Source organism: Plecotus auritus (genome assembly GCF_963455305.1).
Source record: "Plecotus auritus genome assembly, chromosome: 3".
Classification (NCBI taxonomy): Eukaryota; Metazoa; Chordata; class Mammalia; order Chiroptera; family Vespertilionidae; genus Plecotus; species Plecotus auritus.
In genome coordinates, this window is record NC_137772.1 from 110,072,412 (window position 1) to 110,092,083 (window position 19,672).

Genomic DNA, 19,672 nt, shown 5'->3' on the forward strand with positions numbered 1-19,672 from the left:
TCAGTGCAGCAAATAGCTTATAGGAAACAGCCAAGAATTGTTCAACTAATTTCATGATGATGATAACACTGATGACATTTTGGGAATTGTGATGGTTTATTTTACAGCCAAACAAGTTATTGAGCTGGCTGGAAATCAACAAACCACTTTTGCAGACCTCATAGCCCAATTAGGTTTGGCATCTGATCTGAGGCCAGATGGAGAATATACTTTGCTGGCACCTGTGAATAATGCATTTTCTGGTATGTACTACTGGACAATGCCATTCCTGCTCTTCAGCCCCCAACCCATACACACCATTTTTCTTCACCATGACTGCTTGCAAAAATAAATAATATATGTTTTACAAGTTGTTGATTAGTTTTTGTATTGGATACCCATACAGTGTGTTAGCACTGCATAGCCTCTATTGAAATGTTCTTTACTTCAAATATTTTATTTTAATAGGTAATAACATAAAGAGAGTGAAAGTTTATGATAAGATGCATTCAGTTGTTTTCTGAATATAACCATATTACCAGCACACATAATGAATCTTAAGAAAAATAAGTCTGATTTTTTTATTTAACACCAACATAATATTTAGGAATAAACAGGTATATTTTGTATCTCAAAATTTGACAGTAACATGTTAAATTGTAAATAAATAAAAACAAGAGAATATTATATACTTCTATATTAAGTTATAAACTATTGTTATAAATATTTTGCCTAGTAGCTGCTATTCAGTGACAGTCTTAGATTAATGCAACCTGCCATTTTTTTTCTAGAAAAGTGATTTTTAAAGACATATTTAAATTGTTAGACATAATTTAATAATTATATAAACAAACTAGAGGCCTGGTGCACAAATTCATGCACTGGTGGGGTCCCCTAGCCTGGCTGGTGATTGAGGCCTATTGGAGGGATGGGCCAAACAGCTGAAAGGAGGGACCACCTGAGGATGGCTGGTGGGGGGAGGGGCCGTGGGAGGTTGGCTGTAGGAGTGCAGTGACCACCAGGGGGCAGCTCCTGCATTGAACGTGGTGGTCAGTGCGCATCATAGCGACTGGTTGACCAGTCTTTCTGGTCGTTCAGTCATAATCGTCACTTAGGCTTTTATATATATAAATAAGTGCCACCGATTTTACAATTTTCCAAATACCAAATTATGACAGAAGCTATCAATAAAAATTTTACATTCCTAGAAATGTTTTTCTTCTTTGTAATAATGATGTCCATATGCATTAATATTAACCTACCTTTAAGATGTTACGTGCTTTGATTTTCTCTTCAGTAACAATGGTAAATTTACAAATGATTCATCAGTAGTCTTTCATATGGATATTTGATATCAAATTCTCAGAAAAAATCTTGGCCAGCACTAGAGTTTAACTTTTTCCAATGACTACATAAAACTACGTAGCCCTCACAGAAATGAAACCCATTGTTTGGACTGCTTGGAAACATGTTATAGTCACTTGATGAAATAGCTCATAGAGCTTCTGTTGGTCCATGAAATCCATTGCCTTGAGCATTTAATTGAGTTATATACATTATGAGTGTAGGATCCATAATATCAATGATAAGAATGATACATTTTCATTATTTTTTCATACCAACAGAAACTTCAGTGCTTTCTAAATACCATCATATTTTTTCCCTTTAAAATTTATTTATAGATAATACTCTGAGCATGGATCAGCGCCTTCTTAAATTAATTCTGCAGAATCATATATTGAAAGTAAAAGTTGGACTTAATGAGCTTTACAATGGACAAAAACTTGAGACCATTGGAGGCAAACAGCTCAGAGTCTTTGTGTATCGAACAGTAAGTGAATAAAACAGTATAAAATATCTACATTGGTCTAAATGTTAAATAACATGCACTTGTCAAAAGATGTTGTTACAACATATGTTTCCCAGAATTTTATTTATGCAGTTTTAACAATAAATATGCATCAGAAGATCAGGGAATGTCCTGGCCAGTGTGGCTAAGTTGTTTGGAGCTTTGTCCCTTTGACCAGGTTGATTCCTGGTCAGGGCACATACCCAGGTTGTGGGCTCTATCTCATCTCTCTCTCTCTCTCTCTCTCTCTCTCTCTCTCTCTCTCTCTCCCTCCCTTCTTCTCTCTAAATATCAATTAAAAAAGAAAAGAAAAGATCATGGAACTGAGTAACATGTGTGAAGACAGAAAGTTACACAAAAAGTGCTATGTGTTAATAATTCTTAAATTTACAATTGTTTAATTATAAATAACATTATAATCTAAAGCATTATTTCAATTCCACAAATCACTACAACTTCTCTAAAATAAGTTTTTAATTACTAGTTTTATTTAAGTATAGTTGGTATACAAATTAGTTTCAGGCATGCAATAATAGTGATTGGACATTTATAAATCTTACAATGTGATCACCACACTAAGTCTAATAATCATCCATCACTGTGAAAACTGATCACAATATTATTGGCCATATTCACCTTCACCTTTTTCAACCACCCTCCCAACTCTTGTCTACTCTGGAAACCATGTTTCAATAAGTCTGTTTTTGTTTTACTTCATATTTCACATATAAGTGAAATCATATGGTATTTGTCTTTCTCTGACATACTTCACTTAGCATAATACCATCCTTGTTCTCACAAATGGTAAAATTTCATTTTTTATGGCTGAATAACATTCCATTGCAAAATTAGACCACATACTTTTTATCCATTCATCTATCAATGAAAATCTAGGTTGCTTCTATATCTTGGTTATTGTAAGTAATGCTGCCATGAACATAGGAATGTATACATCTTTTTAAATTAGTGTTTTGTTTCCTTTGATAAATACCTAGAACTAGAATTGCTGGATCATATGGTAGTTCTATTTTTAATTTTTTGAGGAGTCTCCACACTGCTTTCCATATTGGCTGCAACAATTTGCAGTCCCACCAAAAGTGCACAAGGGCTCCCTTTCTCTACATTCTTGCCAACACAAGTTATTTGTTGAATATATGTGATTTATTTATTTTTAAAATAAACTTAATTGGGTGACAATGGCATATAGGTTCCAAGTATATAATTTTGTGATTAATCATCTGTATATTGTATTGTTTGCCAACCACACTAAGTCAAATATCCTGTCACCATATATTTGACCCCTTTTACCTTTTACTACCTCCCACCCCCAATCCCTCTGGTAAGTATTCCATAGTTGTCTGTGTCTATGAGTTTTTGTTTGTTTTTCCTGTTTGTTCATTTGTTGCTTTCAGTTTTGTATCCTACATATAAGTGAAATCATATGGTTCTTGAGTATTTCTGTATGATTTATTTTGCTAAGCAAGATCCATCCATGTAGTCATATGGCAGTATTTCTTTATTTTTTTTATTAAATCTTTATTATTGAAAGTATTACATATGTCCCCCTTTTCCCCATATTGACCCCTTCCAGCCCACCCCAACCCCCACGCCTTCACTACTCTATTGTCTGTGTCTATGGGTTAAAGAATATATGCATACAAGTTGTTTGATTGATCTCTTCCCACCTAGTCATCCTCCCCCGCTTACTCTCTGAGATTCCACAGTCTGTTCTATGTTTCTATGTGTCTGGATCTATTTTGTTCATCAGTTTATTTTTTTCATTAGATTCCACAAATGAGTGAGGTCATGTGATATTTGTCTTTGTCTGACTGGCTTATTTCAATTAGCATAATATTCTCCAGGTCCCTCCATGGTATTGCAAATGTTGAGTTCTTTCTTTTTTACTGCTGTACAGTATCTCATGGTGTAAATGTACCACTGTTTTTTTATTTACTTGGGTTATTTTCAGGTGTTAGCTATTATAAATTGTGCTGCTCTGAACATAGGGATGCATGCATTCTTTCTGATTGGTGTTTCAGGTTTCTTAGGATATATTCCCAGAAATGGGATCACTAGGTCAAAAGGCAACTGATATTTAATTTTTTGAGGAAACTCCATAATAACTGCACCACTTTGCATCCCCACCAGCAGTGTACTAGGGTTCCCTTTTCTCCACATCCACATCAGCACTTGTAATTTGTTGACAGTAGCCATTCTGACAGGTATAAGGTGATACCTCATTGTTGTTTAATTTGCATCTCACTGATGATCAGTAACTTTGAACATTTTTTCATGTGCCTTTTGGCCATCTGTATATCTTCTTTGGAGAAATGTCTATTCAGGTATTCTGCCCATTTTTAAACTGGATTGTTTGTCTTCCTTTTGTTAAACTGTATTTGTTCCTTATATATTTTGAATATTAAACCTTTATCAGAAATATCATTGCCAAATATATTATACAGTGGGCTCCCTTTTGATTTGTTAATGGTTACTTTTATTATGAAGAAGCGTTTTATTTTTATGTAGTCCCATTTGTTTATTTCCTCCTTAGTTTCCTTTGCCCTAGGAGATGTATCTGTAAACATATTGCTAGGAGAGATGTCTAAGATTTTCCTGCTTATGGTTTCTTCCAGAATTTTAATGGCCTGACAACTTACATTTAAGTCTTGTATCCATTTTGATTTATTCTTATGTATGGTGTAAGTTGGTGGTCTAGTTTCATTTTTTTGCATGTGTCTGTCCAATTTTCCCAACATTTATTGAGGAGACTGTCTTGACTACATTGCATGTTCTTACCTTCTTTGTCAAATATTGAGGGTAATTGCTTGGGTTGATTTCTGGAGTCTCTGTTCTGTTCCATTGAACTATATGTCTGTTCTTGTGCCAGTAACAGGCTGCTTTGATTTACAGTGGCTTTGTAGTATAACTTGATATCGGGTATTTTGATTCCTCTAACATTGTCCTTCTTTCTCAAGATTGCTGCGACTATTCGGGGTCTTTATTGATTCCATATACATTTGGAGTAATATTTTCTAGATCTATGAAATATGCTGCTAATTTTTTAATAGTGATTGCATTGAATCTGTAGATTTCTTTGGGTAGTATGGACATTTTAATGATGTAAATATTACCAATCCATGAACATGGTATATTCTTCCACTTGTTTATATCTTCCTTTCTCTCTTTTTTTAACATCCTGTAGTTTTCCAAGTACAAGTCTTTTACCTCTTTGGTTACGTTTATTCCCAAGAATCTTATTTTTTTGTTGCCATGGTAAATTGGATTACTTGTTTAATTTCTCTTTCTGACAATTCAATTATTGGTGTATAAAAATGCCATCAGTTTCAGATGTTAATTTAGTATCCTGCTACATTGCCAAATTCATTGATTATATCTAGTAATTTTTTGGTGGAGACTTCAGAATTTTCATGTCATTTGGGAATAATGAGAGTTTTATTTCTTCCCTTTTGATTTGGATGTCTTTTACTTCTTCTTCTTGTCTGACTGCTGTGGCTAGGACTTCCAGTACTATGTTGAATAAGAGTGGTGAAATCGGACATCACTGACTTGTTCCTGTTCTTAGGGGAAAAGGTTTTAGTTATTGCCTATTGAGTATGATGTTCGCTATAGGTTTGTCATATATGACCTTTATCATGTTGAGATATTGTCCCTCTATTCCCACTTTGCTGAGAGTTTTTAATAAAAAATAGGTTTTAGGTTTTGTTGAATGCTTTTTCTGTGTATATTGATATGTACATGTGATTTTTTTTCCTTTTAATTTGTTTATGTGATGCATCACATTTACTGATTTGCGAATATCCTTCATCCCCATAATAAATCCCACTTGGTCATGGAGTATGATCTTTTTGATATATTGCTATATCCAATTTGCTAATATTTTGTTAAAGGTTTTAGCATATATGTTTATCATATATATTGGACTATAGTTCTATTTCTTTGCAGTTTCTTTATCTGGTTTTGGAATTAGTTCTCTTTATTGGACTCATGAAAAGACCTTGGAAGTTTTATTCCTCTTGGATTTTTTGGAGTAGTTTGAGGATGATAGGTCTCAGTTGTTCTTTGAAGGTTTGGTAAAACTCCCCTGTGAAGCTGTCCAGACCAGGACTTTTGTTTGCGGGAAGTTTTTGATTACTGCTTCTATTTCATCAGTTGTTATTGGCTTATTTAGGTTTTCTGATTCTTCCTGATTCGGTTTTGGGAGATTTTATTTTTCTAGGAATTTGTCCATTTTATCCACATTGTCCAGCTTGTTGGCATATAGTTGTTCACAGTATTTTCTTACAACCCTTTGTATTTCCATGCTGTCAGTTGTTAACTTCACCACTTTCATTTCTGATTTTATTTATTTTGGTCCTTTCTCTTTATTTTCTGACTAGAGGCCCAGTGCACAAAATTCATGCATGGGTAGGGTCCCTAGGCCTGGCCGGCGATCAGGGCTGATCTGTGGGGCGACTGGCAGGGCAATCAGGGGTGCCCCACTGGCACCTGCCTTGGCTGGACTGGGGCCTGTGGGCTGGGGGAAGCTCCTGCATTGAGCATCTGTCCCCTGGTGGTCAGTGGATATCATAGCAGCCGGGCTTTCCACTAGTCATTCCGCTGTTCATTCGATTTGCATATTAGGCTTTTATTATATAGGATAAGACTTGCTGAAGGTCCATAAATCTTGTTTATCTTTTCAAAGAATGAACTCTTAGTTTCAATGAATTTTGTATGATTTTTTTCATTTCAATGTAATTTATTTCTGCTCTAATCTTTATTATTTCTTTCATTCTACTTCCTCTGGGCTTTTCTTATTGTTCTTTTTCTAGTTATTTAAGGTGTAGTGTTAAATATTTTATTATTAATTTTTCTTTTGAGATAGGCCTGAAGTGCTATGAACCTCCCTCTTAGGACTGCTTTTGCTGGGTCACAGAGATTTTAGATTGTTTTAGGTTCATTTACATTTGTTTCCAGAACATTTTTTATTTCTTCCTGAATCTCATTGGGAACCCTGTCATCCTATATAATAAAAACCTACTATGCTAAGTGTCTGGTTGTCCGGTCGGGCGTTCAACCAATCAAAGCGTAATATTCTAATGATATGCTAAGGCTGCTCAACTGTTCACTATGATGTGCACTGACCACCAGTGAGCAGATGCTTTGACCATTAGGTTAGTTTGCTTCTGGGGTCCGGCCAATTGGGACTGAGCAAGATGGGCCGGACATGCCCTGGAGTTCTTTTGTGGTCCCTCCTGGGCTGGCCAACCTCCTGCATCCTTCCTTGGCCTCAATTGTGCACCAGTGGGGTCCCTCAGCCTGGCCTGTGCCCTCTAGCAATCTGGGACCCCTTGGGGTATGTTGGAGAATGGGTTTCAGCCCAATCCCACAGGCCAGGCCAAGGGACGCCACTGGTGCACAAATTCGTGCACTGGGACTCTAGTTGTTTAATAACATGTTATTTAGCCTCTTTGTGTTTGAATGTTTTGGAGTATTTTTAATGTAGTTGATTTCTAATTTCATTCCATTGTGGTCTAAGAAGATGCTTGATATGAATTCAATTTTCTTGAAATTGTAGAAACTTGTTTTGTATCCTAGCATGTGGTTTATCTTTGAGAATGGTCCATGTACACTTGAGAAGAATGTATATTCTGCAACTTTGGGATGAAATGTTCTATAAATGTCAATTAAATCCATCTGATCCAGTGGGTCATTTAGAGTGATTCTTTCCTTGGTAATTTTTTATCTGGAAGATCTATCCAGTGAAGTCAGTGGGGTGTTAAAGTCCCCTACTATAACTGTATTGCTTTTGATATCTCCCTTAAAGTCCTCAAGAAGTTATATATATATATATATATATATATATATATATATATATGCTCCAATATTGGATACATATATGTTTACCAGGGTTATATCCTCTTGTATTGATACCTTTAGTATTATGTAGTGACCCTTATTGTCTCTTGTGATGAAATTCATTTTGAATTTGAAGTCTATTTTGTCAGATATGAGGATTGCTACCCTAGCATTGTTTTGTTTTGTTTTTTTCCTTTCCATTTTCATGGAAAATGTTTTTCCATCCCGTCATCCTCAGCCTGTGTGAATCTTCTGTTCTGAGGTTGGTCTCTTGTAGACAGCTTATAATTGGGTCATGTTTTTGTATCCATTCCTGTACCCTATATCTTTTGTTTGGAGCATTTAATCCATTTGCATTTAAGGTTCTTATTGATAGGAACTTATTTCTTTACATTTAAGATCTATATATCTATGTTTCTCTCTATATATTTCTTCTCATTACAGCAGTCCCTTTAGCATTTCTTGCAGTGCTGGTTTGGTGGTGATAAAGCCTTTTTGTCTGGTAAGCTTTTTATTTCACCATCTATTTTGAATGATAGCCTTTCTGGATATAGTAATCTTGGTTTCAGATACTTGCTTTTCATTACCTTGAATACTTCATGCCATTCCCTTCTGGCCTATTGAGTTTCTGATGAAAAATCAACCTTTTTGTAGGTAACACATTGCTTTTCTCTTGCTGCCTTTAAGATTCTCTCTTTAGTCTTAATTTTTGGCATTTTAATTATGATGTGTCTGGGCATGGGCTTGTTTGGGTTCTTCTTTCTTTTGACTCTATGTGTCTTCTGGACTTATATGACTTTTTCCTTCAGCAGGTTGGGGAAGTATTCTGCCATTATTTCTTCAAATATGTTCTCTATCCCTTGCTCACTTTCACCTCCTTCTGGCACTCTGATTATGCAAATATTTTTATGTTTCACTTTGTCCCACGGCTCCCTTAAACTGTCCTCCTGTTTTTAAATTGTTTTTTGTTTCTCTGATTGAGTGATTTTTTTCTACACTGTCTTCTAATTCACTGATCCAGTCCTCTGCTTCCCCTAATCTGTTGTGTATTCCTTCCACAGTGTTATTAGTGGTATGTCATTCTTTATTTCCAACTGGTCTTTTTTTTATAGTTACTATATTTTTCTTATGCTGTTGAGCATCTTTGCCATTATTATTCTGAACTCTATATCTGATAAATTTCTTGTCTCCATTTTATTTAGTTCTTCTTCTGGTGAATTCTCTTCTTCTTTCATTTGATCGTTGTTTTCTTTTCTTCCCATTTTGGCTGCCTGTCTGGGTTTGTGTTTATATATTAGGTAGATCTACTGTGACTCCCAATCTCTAATGCAGGATAATGTCACATGCTGCTTCTGACTGGCATTTAGTACCCTGTTTGGGGCTATCAGCAATCCACAGCTTGTGGCTCCCTCTGCTGGGGTCAGGTGCCTTAAGGAAAGGACCACGATGTGCACCAAGGTCTACTTTTACTAGATCAGGGCCTGAGATTAGATCAGCACAGACTCAAAGCCTCCAGAGATACACCTCTGCCTGCAGTTTGATTTTATTCATGCTTGATTAGCCTTATGCTGACCACAGGGTGGGAAGAGATGACTTCCATTAGGGTGTGCAATTGCCTTCCCCCACAGCCAAAACTGCCTGGATAGCAAATGTCAATCAGAGAAAGATGTCCTCCACACAGTGAGGGAATGACTCAGCACAAGAGACCAGGAGATTGCCCTCCAAGCTCCAACTTCCACCCCCCAAACCTGGACTCTCCTCACATAGCTCCAGTCTACTCTGCCCTCCCTCTGCTGGAGCCAAAGGTGAATGGCTGCACACGAAATTTTGTGCCTTGGTCCTTTAAGTGGGTGCCTGCATTTCCAGCCATCTCTCACTGGCAGATAGCAACCTTAATGCTTTTCACAGTCAGGTATTATGTGGACACCTTTCTCAGTTCTGGTGCTCTGGGCTGGGGAGGCCAGCTTGAAGTTTAGACCCCAGAGTTCTCAGTGGGAACCCCCTAACAGCTGTGATAACTCTTTGAAACTTCAGCTGCTGACTGTGGGAGCCCAGCCACCCCTTTCTTGTCTTCACACTTCCTACCAGTCTCTATGCAGCCTCCACTTTCCATCTTTTGTTATCAGGGTTCTCTCCAGCTAGTCTTTAGTTGATTTATCAAGGTGATTTTTTTCTGTATTTTAGTTGTATTTCCAGTTTGGTCCTTGGAGAGTGTCAATGTAGCTTCCACTTACTCTGCTGCCATTTTTAATCTCCCCACAGGGTAGTGTTTCATCTTTTTTTTTTTTTATGGCTGATTAGTATTCCATTATATATATGTACCAAATTTTCTTTACCCAATCATCTATGGAAGGAAACTTTGGTTGTTTCCATGTCTTGGCCACTGTGAATAATGCTGCAATGAACAAAGTGGTGAATATATCTTTGTGAATAAATGTTTTCAGAAATTTTTGTTAGATACACAGAAGAGGAGTTTCTGGATCTAACTCTATTCTTAATTCTTTGAGTTTTGTATAATTGCCACTCTGACTGGTCTGAGGTGGTATTTCATTTTGGTTTTGTCTTGCATTTACTGATGATTAATGATGTTAAACATCTTTTCATCTGTCCATTGGCCATTTGTTTATCAGTTTATAGGGTCTATTATAATTTACAAGATAATTTTATATGTAATCAAATATGTAGAATGAACTTTTACTGTGAGATCACAATTCAGCAATTGAATCTTTTTTGAATGACTTTCAAGATAAACTTTCATAAACACAGAAATATTTTTGAATTCTATAAAATAGTTCTAATGTACTTTATCTGAGGAAAACATTTTAGAAAATATTGCTTATCAAAATCACAGTGCAACTAGTGGTGCTGTTTGGTTCCTGTCCAGGAAACACATATAGCTATAGCTAAAATATTTCACAGAAAGTAAAGCATTTCCTAGAATTGAATTTGACATAGTATCTGTTCATTATAGTTCCACAATTCCATGACAAACATTACAAAGGAAGCAGAAAATGGGCTGTTCTCAAAATTATACATACACCTTTATTTGTTTAAAAGTACTATAACTAAATCAATACTTTCATTTATAAATTGATGGAATATTACAGTTAAGAAAATATAGAAACTATTTCTGAAGATCACAAGAGGCACTGATGTCAGGAAACTGACATTTAAAAAGGTCCTAAAGAGTTAAAAGGTTAAAGTTTCTTAAGAAGGTTGGAAAAATGGTTGGAACATGAAGAGGAATGGTAGAAAATGTTAACAATGGGATCCTATGGAACTTTTGTTACTCATAAAACTACCTGCCTGACACCTACGGTAGCTTGAGTAGTAGCAGAAAACCTGGTTGAATAAAAAAGGTGATGTCAGATTTTGCAAGGAATTAAAAACAGAAGAGAGAAGCTGTTTCCACTAGCCGTATAGGTCAGGGTACCTCTTAGGAGAGTCAGTCTAAAAATTTAATTGTGCAATTATTTCCACATAGGAAAGTTCAAATAAGGAAATGGAGAGCTGTATCTTTTCTTCCTTTGCTAGGCTGTCTGCATTGAAAATTCCTGCATGGTGAGAGGAAGCAAACAAGGGAGAAATGGTGCTATTCACATATTCCGAGAGATCATCAAACCAGCAGAGAAATCCCTCCATGAAAAGTTAAAACAAGATAAACGCTTTAGGTAAACTTAATTAGTTTCACCTCCACTGCAAAAGAATGAGAGGTATTGGCATATTTTTGTTTCACAGTTAGAATTCTAAACAACATTTAATATTCAGTATTGCTGATCATAAAATTTAGAATAATAAGTCTATGAAACTGCTTTCAAAATTAAAATATATTCTCAACATTATTTTGCTTCCTGGTGCAACATAATATAATTTGGTGAGTGAAAAAAAAAAACAATCTTATAAACTGAACTACTCTTTGCAAGTTTCTTATAATTAAATTTTTAAATGACAATATTTAATAGCAAAGGCTATTTTGTAGAATATTAAATTAAAAATGTTTATTTGCTGTAAAGTGTGACCTTCTCAAGTTTTATAGGAGAAAAACAGTGTTTAGGAAATTTAAAAACCACATGTACATTTAAATAATTTCCCTGTGATAAAACTTTCTTAACAGGTACATTGTATTTGAAACCTATGAAAATGTATGAACAATTTTCTCACGCTTTCTGAAATACATGGGTTATATTCTATTCCATGCATTGTAGGTGAGCATACTATATCTAAATCTAACAAAATGAACGTATGTCTTTTCTGTTTAGCATCTTCCTTAGCTTTCTAGAAGCTGCAGACTTGAAAGAGCTCCTAACACAACCTGGGGATTGGACTTTATTTGTTCCAACCAATGATGCCTTTAAGGGAATGACTAATGAAGAAAAGGAAATTCTGATTCGTAAGTAAAAGTGAATATGGAATATTTGCCCTTTGATATCAGGACCTAATTTCTTCCTCAGGGGTTTCTGCCCAGATATCAGCCTCAAATATATTTTCTTTTTAAAAATTCTTGTAGAGTCTTAGTTATTTTTATTTTCATTTGAGATATGTGAAGGGTCACTCATTAATATTCTTAGTTAGCTGCTTACTGTCATGTGTTTGGGCTACATGTTCATTTATGTTATTTATCAATAGCAACTTGAGAGAACAATGACATAAGAAAATACAGTGTGGAAATATGAAGACAAATTTTTTTCTCTTTAGTATTCCTAGCATCAAAATGCCAAAACAAGATGACATGTTATTAAATAAATATATATCTTTCCTTCTAGGCAACAAAAATGCTCTTCAAAACATTATCCTTTATCACCTGACACCAGGAGTTTTCATTGGAAAGGGGTTTGAACCTGGTGTTACTAACATTTTAAAGACCATACAAGGAAGCAAAATCTATCTGAAAGGAGTAAGTTCTCTGGAATGAACTTCTGATAGTGTTCATAAATTGTAACATTCATTTTTCATTAAATTTCTCATCGACATTATCTCTTGTTTTGATAGGTAAATGACACACTTCTGGTAAATGAATTAAAATCAAAAGAATCTGACATCATGACAACAAATGGTGTCATTCATGTTGTAGATAAACTTCTCTATCCAGCAGGTTGGTAATTATTGAATTCATTAATATGCTAAATCTTTTTTTATAAAAACCTAGATTTTTCATACATTCTTGCCAACATTTATTTAATATTCCTCTTCATAGATACGCCTATTGGAAGTGATCAGCTGCTGGAAATACTTAATAAACTGATCAAATATATCCAAATTAAGGTACAGAATATTATTGGATTTATTTATAATGTGTTGAACATTAGAAACTATAAATGTAGACATTAATGAGTAGATGGACACTAGGCTTGGATTGCTCTCTGTTGATTATGCATCACTAGCATAAAAAAATGTCATAAATTCTTTATGGCTTTATTCAACAACAAGCCATTAAAATCTACTTGAGGCCAAGCAGTGTATTAAGTGTTATGTGAAATATTAAGTTGAATCAGATATGGCTCTTTATGCAAAAAGTTTACCATCCAATAGGGAAAATAAGACATGGAAAAAAAAAAGAACTATATTTTTTTTTATCTTCAAATATCTTTGCTTCTTAATATAAGAAAAAGTATTTACTTATAAAAAGTTGTCATTAATCATAATAGTTAAAGGCAAAGAATATTTTGCTTCTTTATTACTATAGAGTCAATGTGTCAGAAAACACATGACTTCGGATTAACTATTCTATAATTCTCAAGACTGAGTTACAAATCCATAAATTTTAAGCTATCAGCCTCATAGCAGGAAACTGGAATTTGATTCATATGAAGACTTCATTTCTGTTAAGTGTAATGATAGCTTCATTTTATTTACCTTAGTAAGAAATACAGTGGTTCCATATTTTTTAATACAACTAGCCTTAGTTTTATGTTACTAAGTATACATATCATGTTACTACACTTCATGTATAAACATTTATTTTCAGTTTGTTCGTGGTAGCACCTTCAAAGAAATCCCCATGACTGTCTATAGTAAGTACATAATGGGTATTAATCACATGAAAATGGCAAAATTAAAAAAAATTAATAATCTATATATATAAAGAGGTAATATGCAAATTAGCCAGGATGCCATAACATTCACAACTGCTCAGGAGGAGGCTGTGCATGCACGTGGGCGGGAGGGGGCTGCGGTGTGGTGAGGCAAGCCACGGATGGCACAGGCCCACAGAAAGCAGGGCTTGCCAGCTGCAGTGTCAGTGAGCAGGCCTGCAGAGAGCAGGAAGCAGGGCCTGCAAGCAGGCAGGTGCGCAGAGAACAAGGCCTGACAGCTGGGGCATGCTGGCAGTCCTGCCTCTGCATGTGAGCTGCAGAGGAAACACCTTTTCTGATTGCTCATTGGCTAAGCTCTCAGAATGCCACTCACAGTGTTCTTGGTAACTTGCATAATAAGAATCCAAGAAGGTGATCTAGGGTTTTTCCACCACAATCCTGGAGGAAAAAATGAAGGTCCGCTGCTAGAGGGGCTAAGAAATGTCATATCCTGCCCTAGCTGGTTTGGTTCAGTGGATAGAGCCTCGGCCTGCCAACTGCAGGGTCCAAGTTTGATTCTGGTCAAGGGCATGTACCTAGGTTGCAGGCTCCTCCCTGGCCAGGGCCCAGGTCAGGGCTCATGCAGGAGGCAACCAATCGAAGTGTCCCTCTCACATTGATGTTTCTCTCTGTCTTCCCCTCTCTCTTCCACACTCTCTAAAAATCAATGGAAAAATATCCTCAAGTGAGGAGAAAGAAAGAAAGAAGAAAGAAAAAGAAAGAAAGAAAGAAAGAAAGAAAGAAAGAAAGAAAGAAAGAAAGAAAGAAAGGGGAAGGGAGGGAGGGAGGGAGGGAGGGAGGGAGGGAGGGAGGGAGGGAGGAAGGGAAGGAGGGAGGAAGAAATGAAGGAGACATCTTGAAAATGCCTGAAGAAAGATATCATTTTTTCATGATGAAAGGACTGGAGTCCATGTTGATGAAAACACCTTGGTGGCTGCAGCTGCTGGCAGTGGCGGCAGCAGCAGGGTGATGGGGGCAGCGCCTTCCCCAATCAGTCCAGTCACCTAAGCCATCAGGACGACATCCCCTGAGGGCTCCCAAATTGGAGAGGGTGCAGGTTGGGATGAGGGAGACCCCCCTGCACGAATTTCATGCACCAGGCCTCTCGTATTTTTTATATTTACAAACAGAGACTACTGATAATCTGGTATTTAGAATTGTAAACAATGGCAAATTGAATCCCACTTTAAATAAGGCTTGAGCTTAGAATGAGACCTTTCAGCCTTAACCATACCCTCCAACTCTAAGAAACCACTTCCCCACTCAACCAAAAATATATAAGAACTAGAGGCCTGGTGCATGAAATTCATGCACAAGGGGGGGGGGTGTATCCTCAACCCAGCTTGCACCCTCTCCAATCTGGGACCCCTCAAGAGGTGTCCGACTGCCTGTTTAGTCCCGATCCCGGTAGGACTGCTGGCTCCCAACTGCTTGCCTGCCTGCCTTCCTGATTGCCCCTAACTGCTTCTGCCTGCCAGCCTGATCACCCCCTAACCACTCCCCTGACAGCCTGATTGATGCCTAACTGCTCCCCTGCCAGCCTGATTGCCCCCAACTGCCCTTCCCTGCAGGCCCAGTCGCCCCCAACTTCCCTCCTCTGCTGGCCTGGTCACTTCTAACTGCCCTCCCCTGCAGGCTTGATCACCCCCAACTGCCCTCCCCTGCTGGCCTGATCACCCACAACTGCCCTTCCTTACAGGCCTGGCCCCTCCCAACTGCCCTCCCCTGCTGGCCATCTTGTGGCAGCCATCTTGTGTTCACATGGAGGCAGCCATCTTGTGTGTTGGAGTGACAGTCAATTTGCATATTACTCTTTTATTAGATAGGATAGAGGCCTGGTGCACGGGTGGGGGCCGGCTGGTTTGCCCTGAAGTGTATCCCAGATAAGAGTGGGGGTTCCCTTGGGGCGTGGGGTGGCCTGGGTGAGGGGCCTGTGGGGGTTTGCAAGCCAGCCACACCCCCCGGCAACCCAAGTGGAGGCCCTGGGATCTGGGATTCATTTATCTTCTATAATTGAAATTTTGTAGCCTGGAGCGGAGGCCTAGGCCGGCCAGGGTGTGTGGAAAGCTTGGCTTCCTCCATTGCCAGGGCAACTCAAGCCTCCTGCTCTCTCCAGCTCTGTGGCTGCCACCATTTTTGTTGGGATTTATTTATCTTCTATAACTGAAACTTTGTAGCCTTTAGTGGAGGCCAGGGCTGGCCAGAGCGGGTAGGAAGCGGCTTCTTCCATTGCCGGGGAAACCCAAGCATCCTGCTCACTCCATGGCCACAAACGTCTGGGTTGGGTTAATTTGCATACTTGCTCCTCATTGGCTGGTGGGTGTGGCTTGTGGGCATAGCAGAGGTACGGTCAATTTGCATGTTTCTCTTTTATTAGTGTAGATAATAGTAAAATATAATAGCTAGTATGGCAAAGAAGCAGAAAAAAAGACATACAAACCTTAAAGGGAAGGTATACGTAAAAAGCACTCCAGAGCTATCTGAAAATGCAGATGTGTGGACACACATTTTGTTACTATAGATAATATATGCAAATCCAATATCAAGCCAGCTCAGCATTGTTTTAAAGATTTAGTTGTAATACTTTTGTTTAAACCTGGTATACATTTCATTATGAAAGTATACAATGTTTTAAAGATGTATTTCATAAAAAACTAAAGAATCCTTATGGGCTCTATTCATCATAAATATTATGTCATCTTTCTCTACTAAAGATGTATATGTGCATTGCTTTTTTAAAAAATGTTCCTATTTAATCCATAATAAATTCAACTAAGGATTGCCGAAGGATTTGTCACTTACTATACCCTCAAGTCCTCAATCTGCTCAATGTAGGGTGGGACACAAAGAATCCTAATGTTTATGACTTGGTGGTCAAAAACTCTCTCTATCCAAAACTGTACAAAGAAATAAAAGTTTTGCCAGGTGATAAACATAAAGTTTCTAGATCCCAAGGTTCTTTTATCCCTGGTTCTACCAGATTATCAAAATTAAACCCCTACTATTTAACATTGGTAAAGGATAAGTCATTCTCGTAAACATAACTTGTGGTATGTCTTTTTCAATGTGACTTTTCTTCCTTTGTATTTTTTCTTTCTTTCTCATAACTTTCAAAGCAGAAATTCTTTTAATTTTGTTTTGACTCTACAATAAACACTCAATATGCAGTATAATAGTAGCTAAAGAATTATTTCAATTCCCACATTTATTCTGACTAGAAAATTATTCTATTTTTTACCATTAGCATCTGTTATTTAATTAAGAAAATTTTCTTTGAGATTTACACTGGGTATGGAAAAGAAGTAAAGACAATATAAGGAGCAAAACAAAATGCCTGCTGCTCTTACTAACTTCAATTATGTAGTAACTAGAGGCCCAATGCACAAAATTAGTGCAAGAGTAGGCCTTCCTTCCCCTGGCTGCCAGCACTGACTTCCCTCTGGCACCCAGGACCCAGGCTTCCCTTGCAGCCCCAGCTTCATCCAGAAGGTTGTCCGGAAGGATGTCCGGAAGGATGTCCAGTCTAAATTAGCATATTATGCTATTATTATTTAGATAATATATGCAAATCCAATACCAAGCCAGCTCAGCATTGTTTTAAAGATTTAGTTGTAATACTTTTGTTTAAACCCGGTATACATTTCATTATGAAAGAATACAATGTTTTAAAGATATATTTCATAAAAAACTAAAGAATCCTTATGGGCTGTATTCATCAGAAATATTATGTCATCTTTCTCTACTAAAGATGTATATGTGCATTACTTTTTAAAAAAATTTTCCTATTTAATCCATAATAAATTCACCACTTTCCATATATGTCAATGTAATATTTTGCTTACAATGAGCCACCGTCTATTATTCCTTTATTTTCCTTTACTGAAATTAGATCCTCAATCACAGAGAATGTTATACTTTACGAAATTATGCAAGTCTAGTAAATCTCACCTTCCTATTCAAAGCTCTTGAAACAGCTTTGAGATTTACATTCTGATGTTAAATGTTTAACTCCTCCTTAACAACAGATGGGTAGGCTGTTATTTAGAAGCATACGTCAAAAAAAAGGTAGAGACTAATTAAACCAAAAATTTAATTTTTATGTTTCTTTATTGACTGGTATATAAAATTTATTTAATATGCTTGCTACATATTATTCTGGTCCCCAAAATACCATACATTCTAATTTTTTGTGGGGACTGTTGTTTAGCAATTTTGTCAAATATGTAACATTGAGTAATAAAATCAGTATTAAATCCTTGGCTGGTGACCTGTCAGAACTATTTGCCTTCAGGAAAGTGTGATTGAAACAAAACTAACAATCAACTAAACACCCTAAACTTCAAGTTCCTTAGTATGAAGTAAAAATTTGAGATAAAAGTAATTAACTCATTTGAAAGTAGCAGTGGATATGACCTCTGTATTTGACCTTCATGGAAAGGTTTCTCTATGGTAGGACCACCTGTGAAACCAATAATTGGACACAGATTTATTATGCCTTAGAACTTCATAATTTGAGATCTCAAGACATAAAATCTTGATATGACTTAAACATGGTCACAATTAGGGCCTCGAAGCCATCTTATTTCAAAAGTGGATACAACTAAACATCTCATAAAACTGAGGTGAGAATGTTGCAGAAACCCAAACTATGCTAACACCTCACCTTTAAAATGTCAATATATCTGATATGAATGCACAGCTAGCTTTAGTGCAGCATGTTATCTAATGGAGCCATCTTTTAAGGACTCTAATTACAAGTGACAAAAAGCCAGTAACTCTGCTTATATGGCTCCAGAGGCTCATTTTTAGCTAATCTGTACAAAAAAAAAAAGCCAACCAAAAAGTTGGCTACTATCTTAAATAAATTTTACACATTATTATCTTAGTTGGGTGGATGACATGCATTCAAAATGCATACCTTTAAATTTTAAAAAAGATGATGAGGATAAAAATTAATGATATTGTAGCCTGTAGCTTAAATAATGATCATATAATGTTTGTTGCATAGAGCTCATCTGGCTGGCTGAGATTTATTTTTACTTTTAAGTATGCTGAGCTATTTTTCTATTTTCCTCTCTAATGTTATAAAATGCATGAAAAATATTTTGCCTTTTTTTTCTAATTGAGAAAGAATTCAACAATGCAATTTGAGATATTATGAATTGCATGAAATTAATCCTATTTATTGTCTTCTGTTGCTATGCAGCCAATATTTTCAAGAAGTATAAAAGAAGGTAAAGAGCTTTAGTGGTGCAGTTCAAAATTATAGATTTCTAGATAGAATTCTCCACTTAGTGAGTCTATATTTCACTGGAAAAAAATCCAAGTCCCTGGACTTCAGAGTATAACATCTGGCCATAAGAAGATACTACTAGATAATGTGCAATGAATATTTCCTGCATCTTCTGTATGAACATATTACTATATCTGATACCTCAGTACCTAGCAAAAAACAAAAACTGTTTTATTCAGGTTGTTGATATATAAGCATCATTTATGTTCCACTTTCTATACTTTCAGCTACTAAAATTATAACCAAAGTTGTAGAACCAAAAATTAAAGTGATTGAAGGCAGTCTTCAGCCTATTATCAAAACTGAAGGTAAAAATCAATGTTATACATGTTTCCTTTTACTGTGAAAAAAGCCCATATAATAGACTGATTTCTATGAATGTATCTACATTCTTTTTTAAACTAACATTCTAAATATTTCTATAAAAATGGCATGCTTATGTTATTGAAAAATAGGGAATGCAAATTATTTCACAGAGTGGATTGTGCAGTTTTAATACTTTCAGTACATTTGCTTGTTCTGGACTGAGAAAACATAGTAGTTTCACATGAACCTAATGGGCTATTGCATTAGCACTAGTACCAAGATAGTCACTAAACAAATTAATGCTGAGCATTTTTGCTA

At 36.4% G+C, this 19,672-nt stretch overlaps 1 protein-coding gene across 6 annotated transcripts in view; it reads left to right on the forward strand.

Moving 5' to 3' along the window:
* Positions 1-19,672, forward strand: part of POSTN (periostin) — a 48,216-nt gene that overhangs the window by 12,459 nt on the left and 16,085 nt on the right. For 3 of the 6 annotated variants that reach the window (XM_080661005.1, XM_080661006.1, XM_080661009.1), the window contains 9 exons: positions 108-242; positions 1,662-1,810; positions 11,219-11,355; positions 11,944-12,074; positions 12,448-12,578; positions 12,674-12,776; positions 12,879-12,946; positions 13,650-13,695; positions 19,276-19,356. In XM_080661005.1, the coding sequence (XP_080517131.1) occupies positions 108-242; positions 1,662-1,810; positions 11,219-11,355; positions 11,944-12,074; positions 12,448-12,578; positions 12,674-12,776; positions 12,879-12,946; positions 13,650-13,695; positions 19,276-19,356 (981 nt within the window). The remainder of the gene's footprint in view (positions 1-107; positions 243-1,661; positions 1,811-11,218; positions 11,356-11,943; positions 12,075-12,447; positions 12,579-12,673; positions 12,777-12,878; positions 12,947-13,649; positions 13,696-19,275; positions 19,357-19,672) is intronic. The other 3 variants (XM_080661007.1, XM_080661010.1, XM_080661008.1) reach the window with 1 other exon arrangement.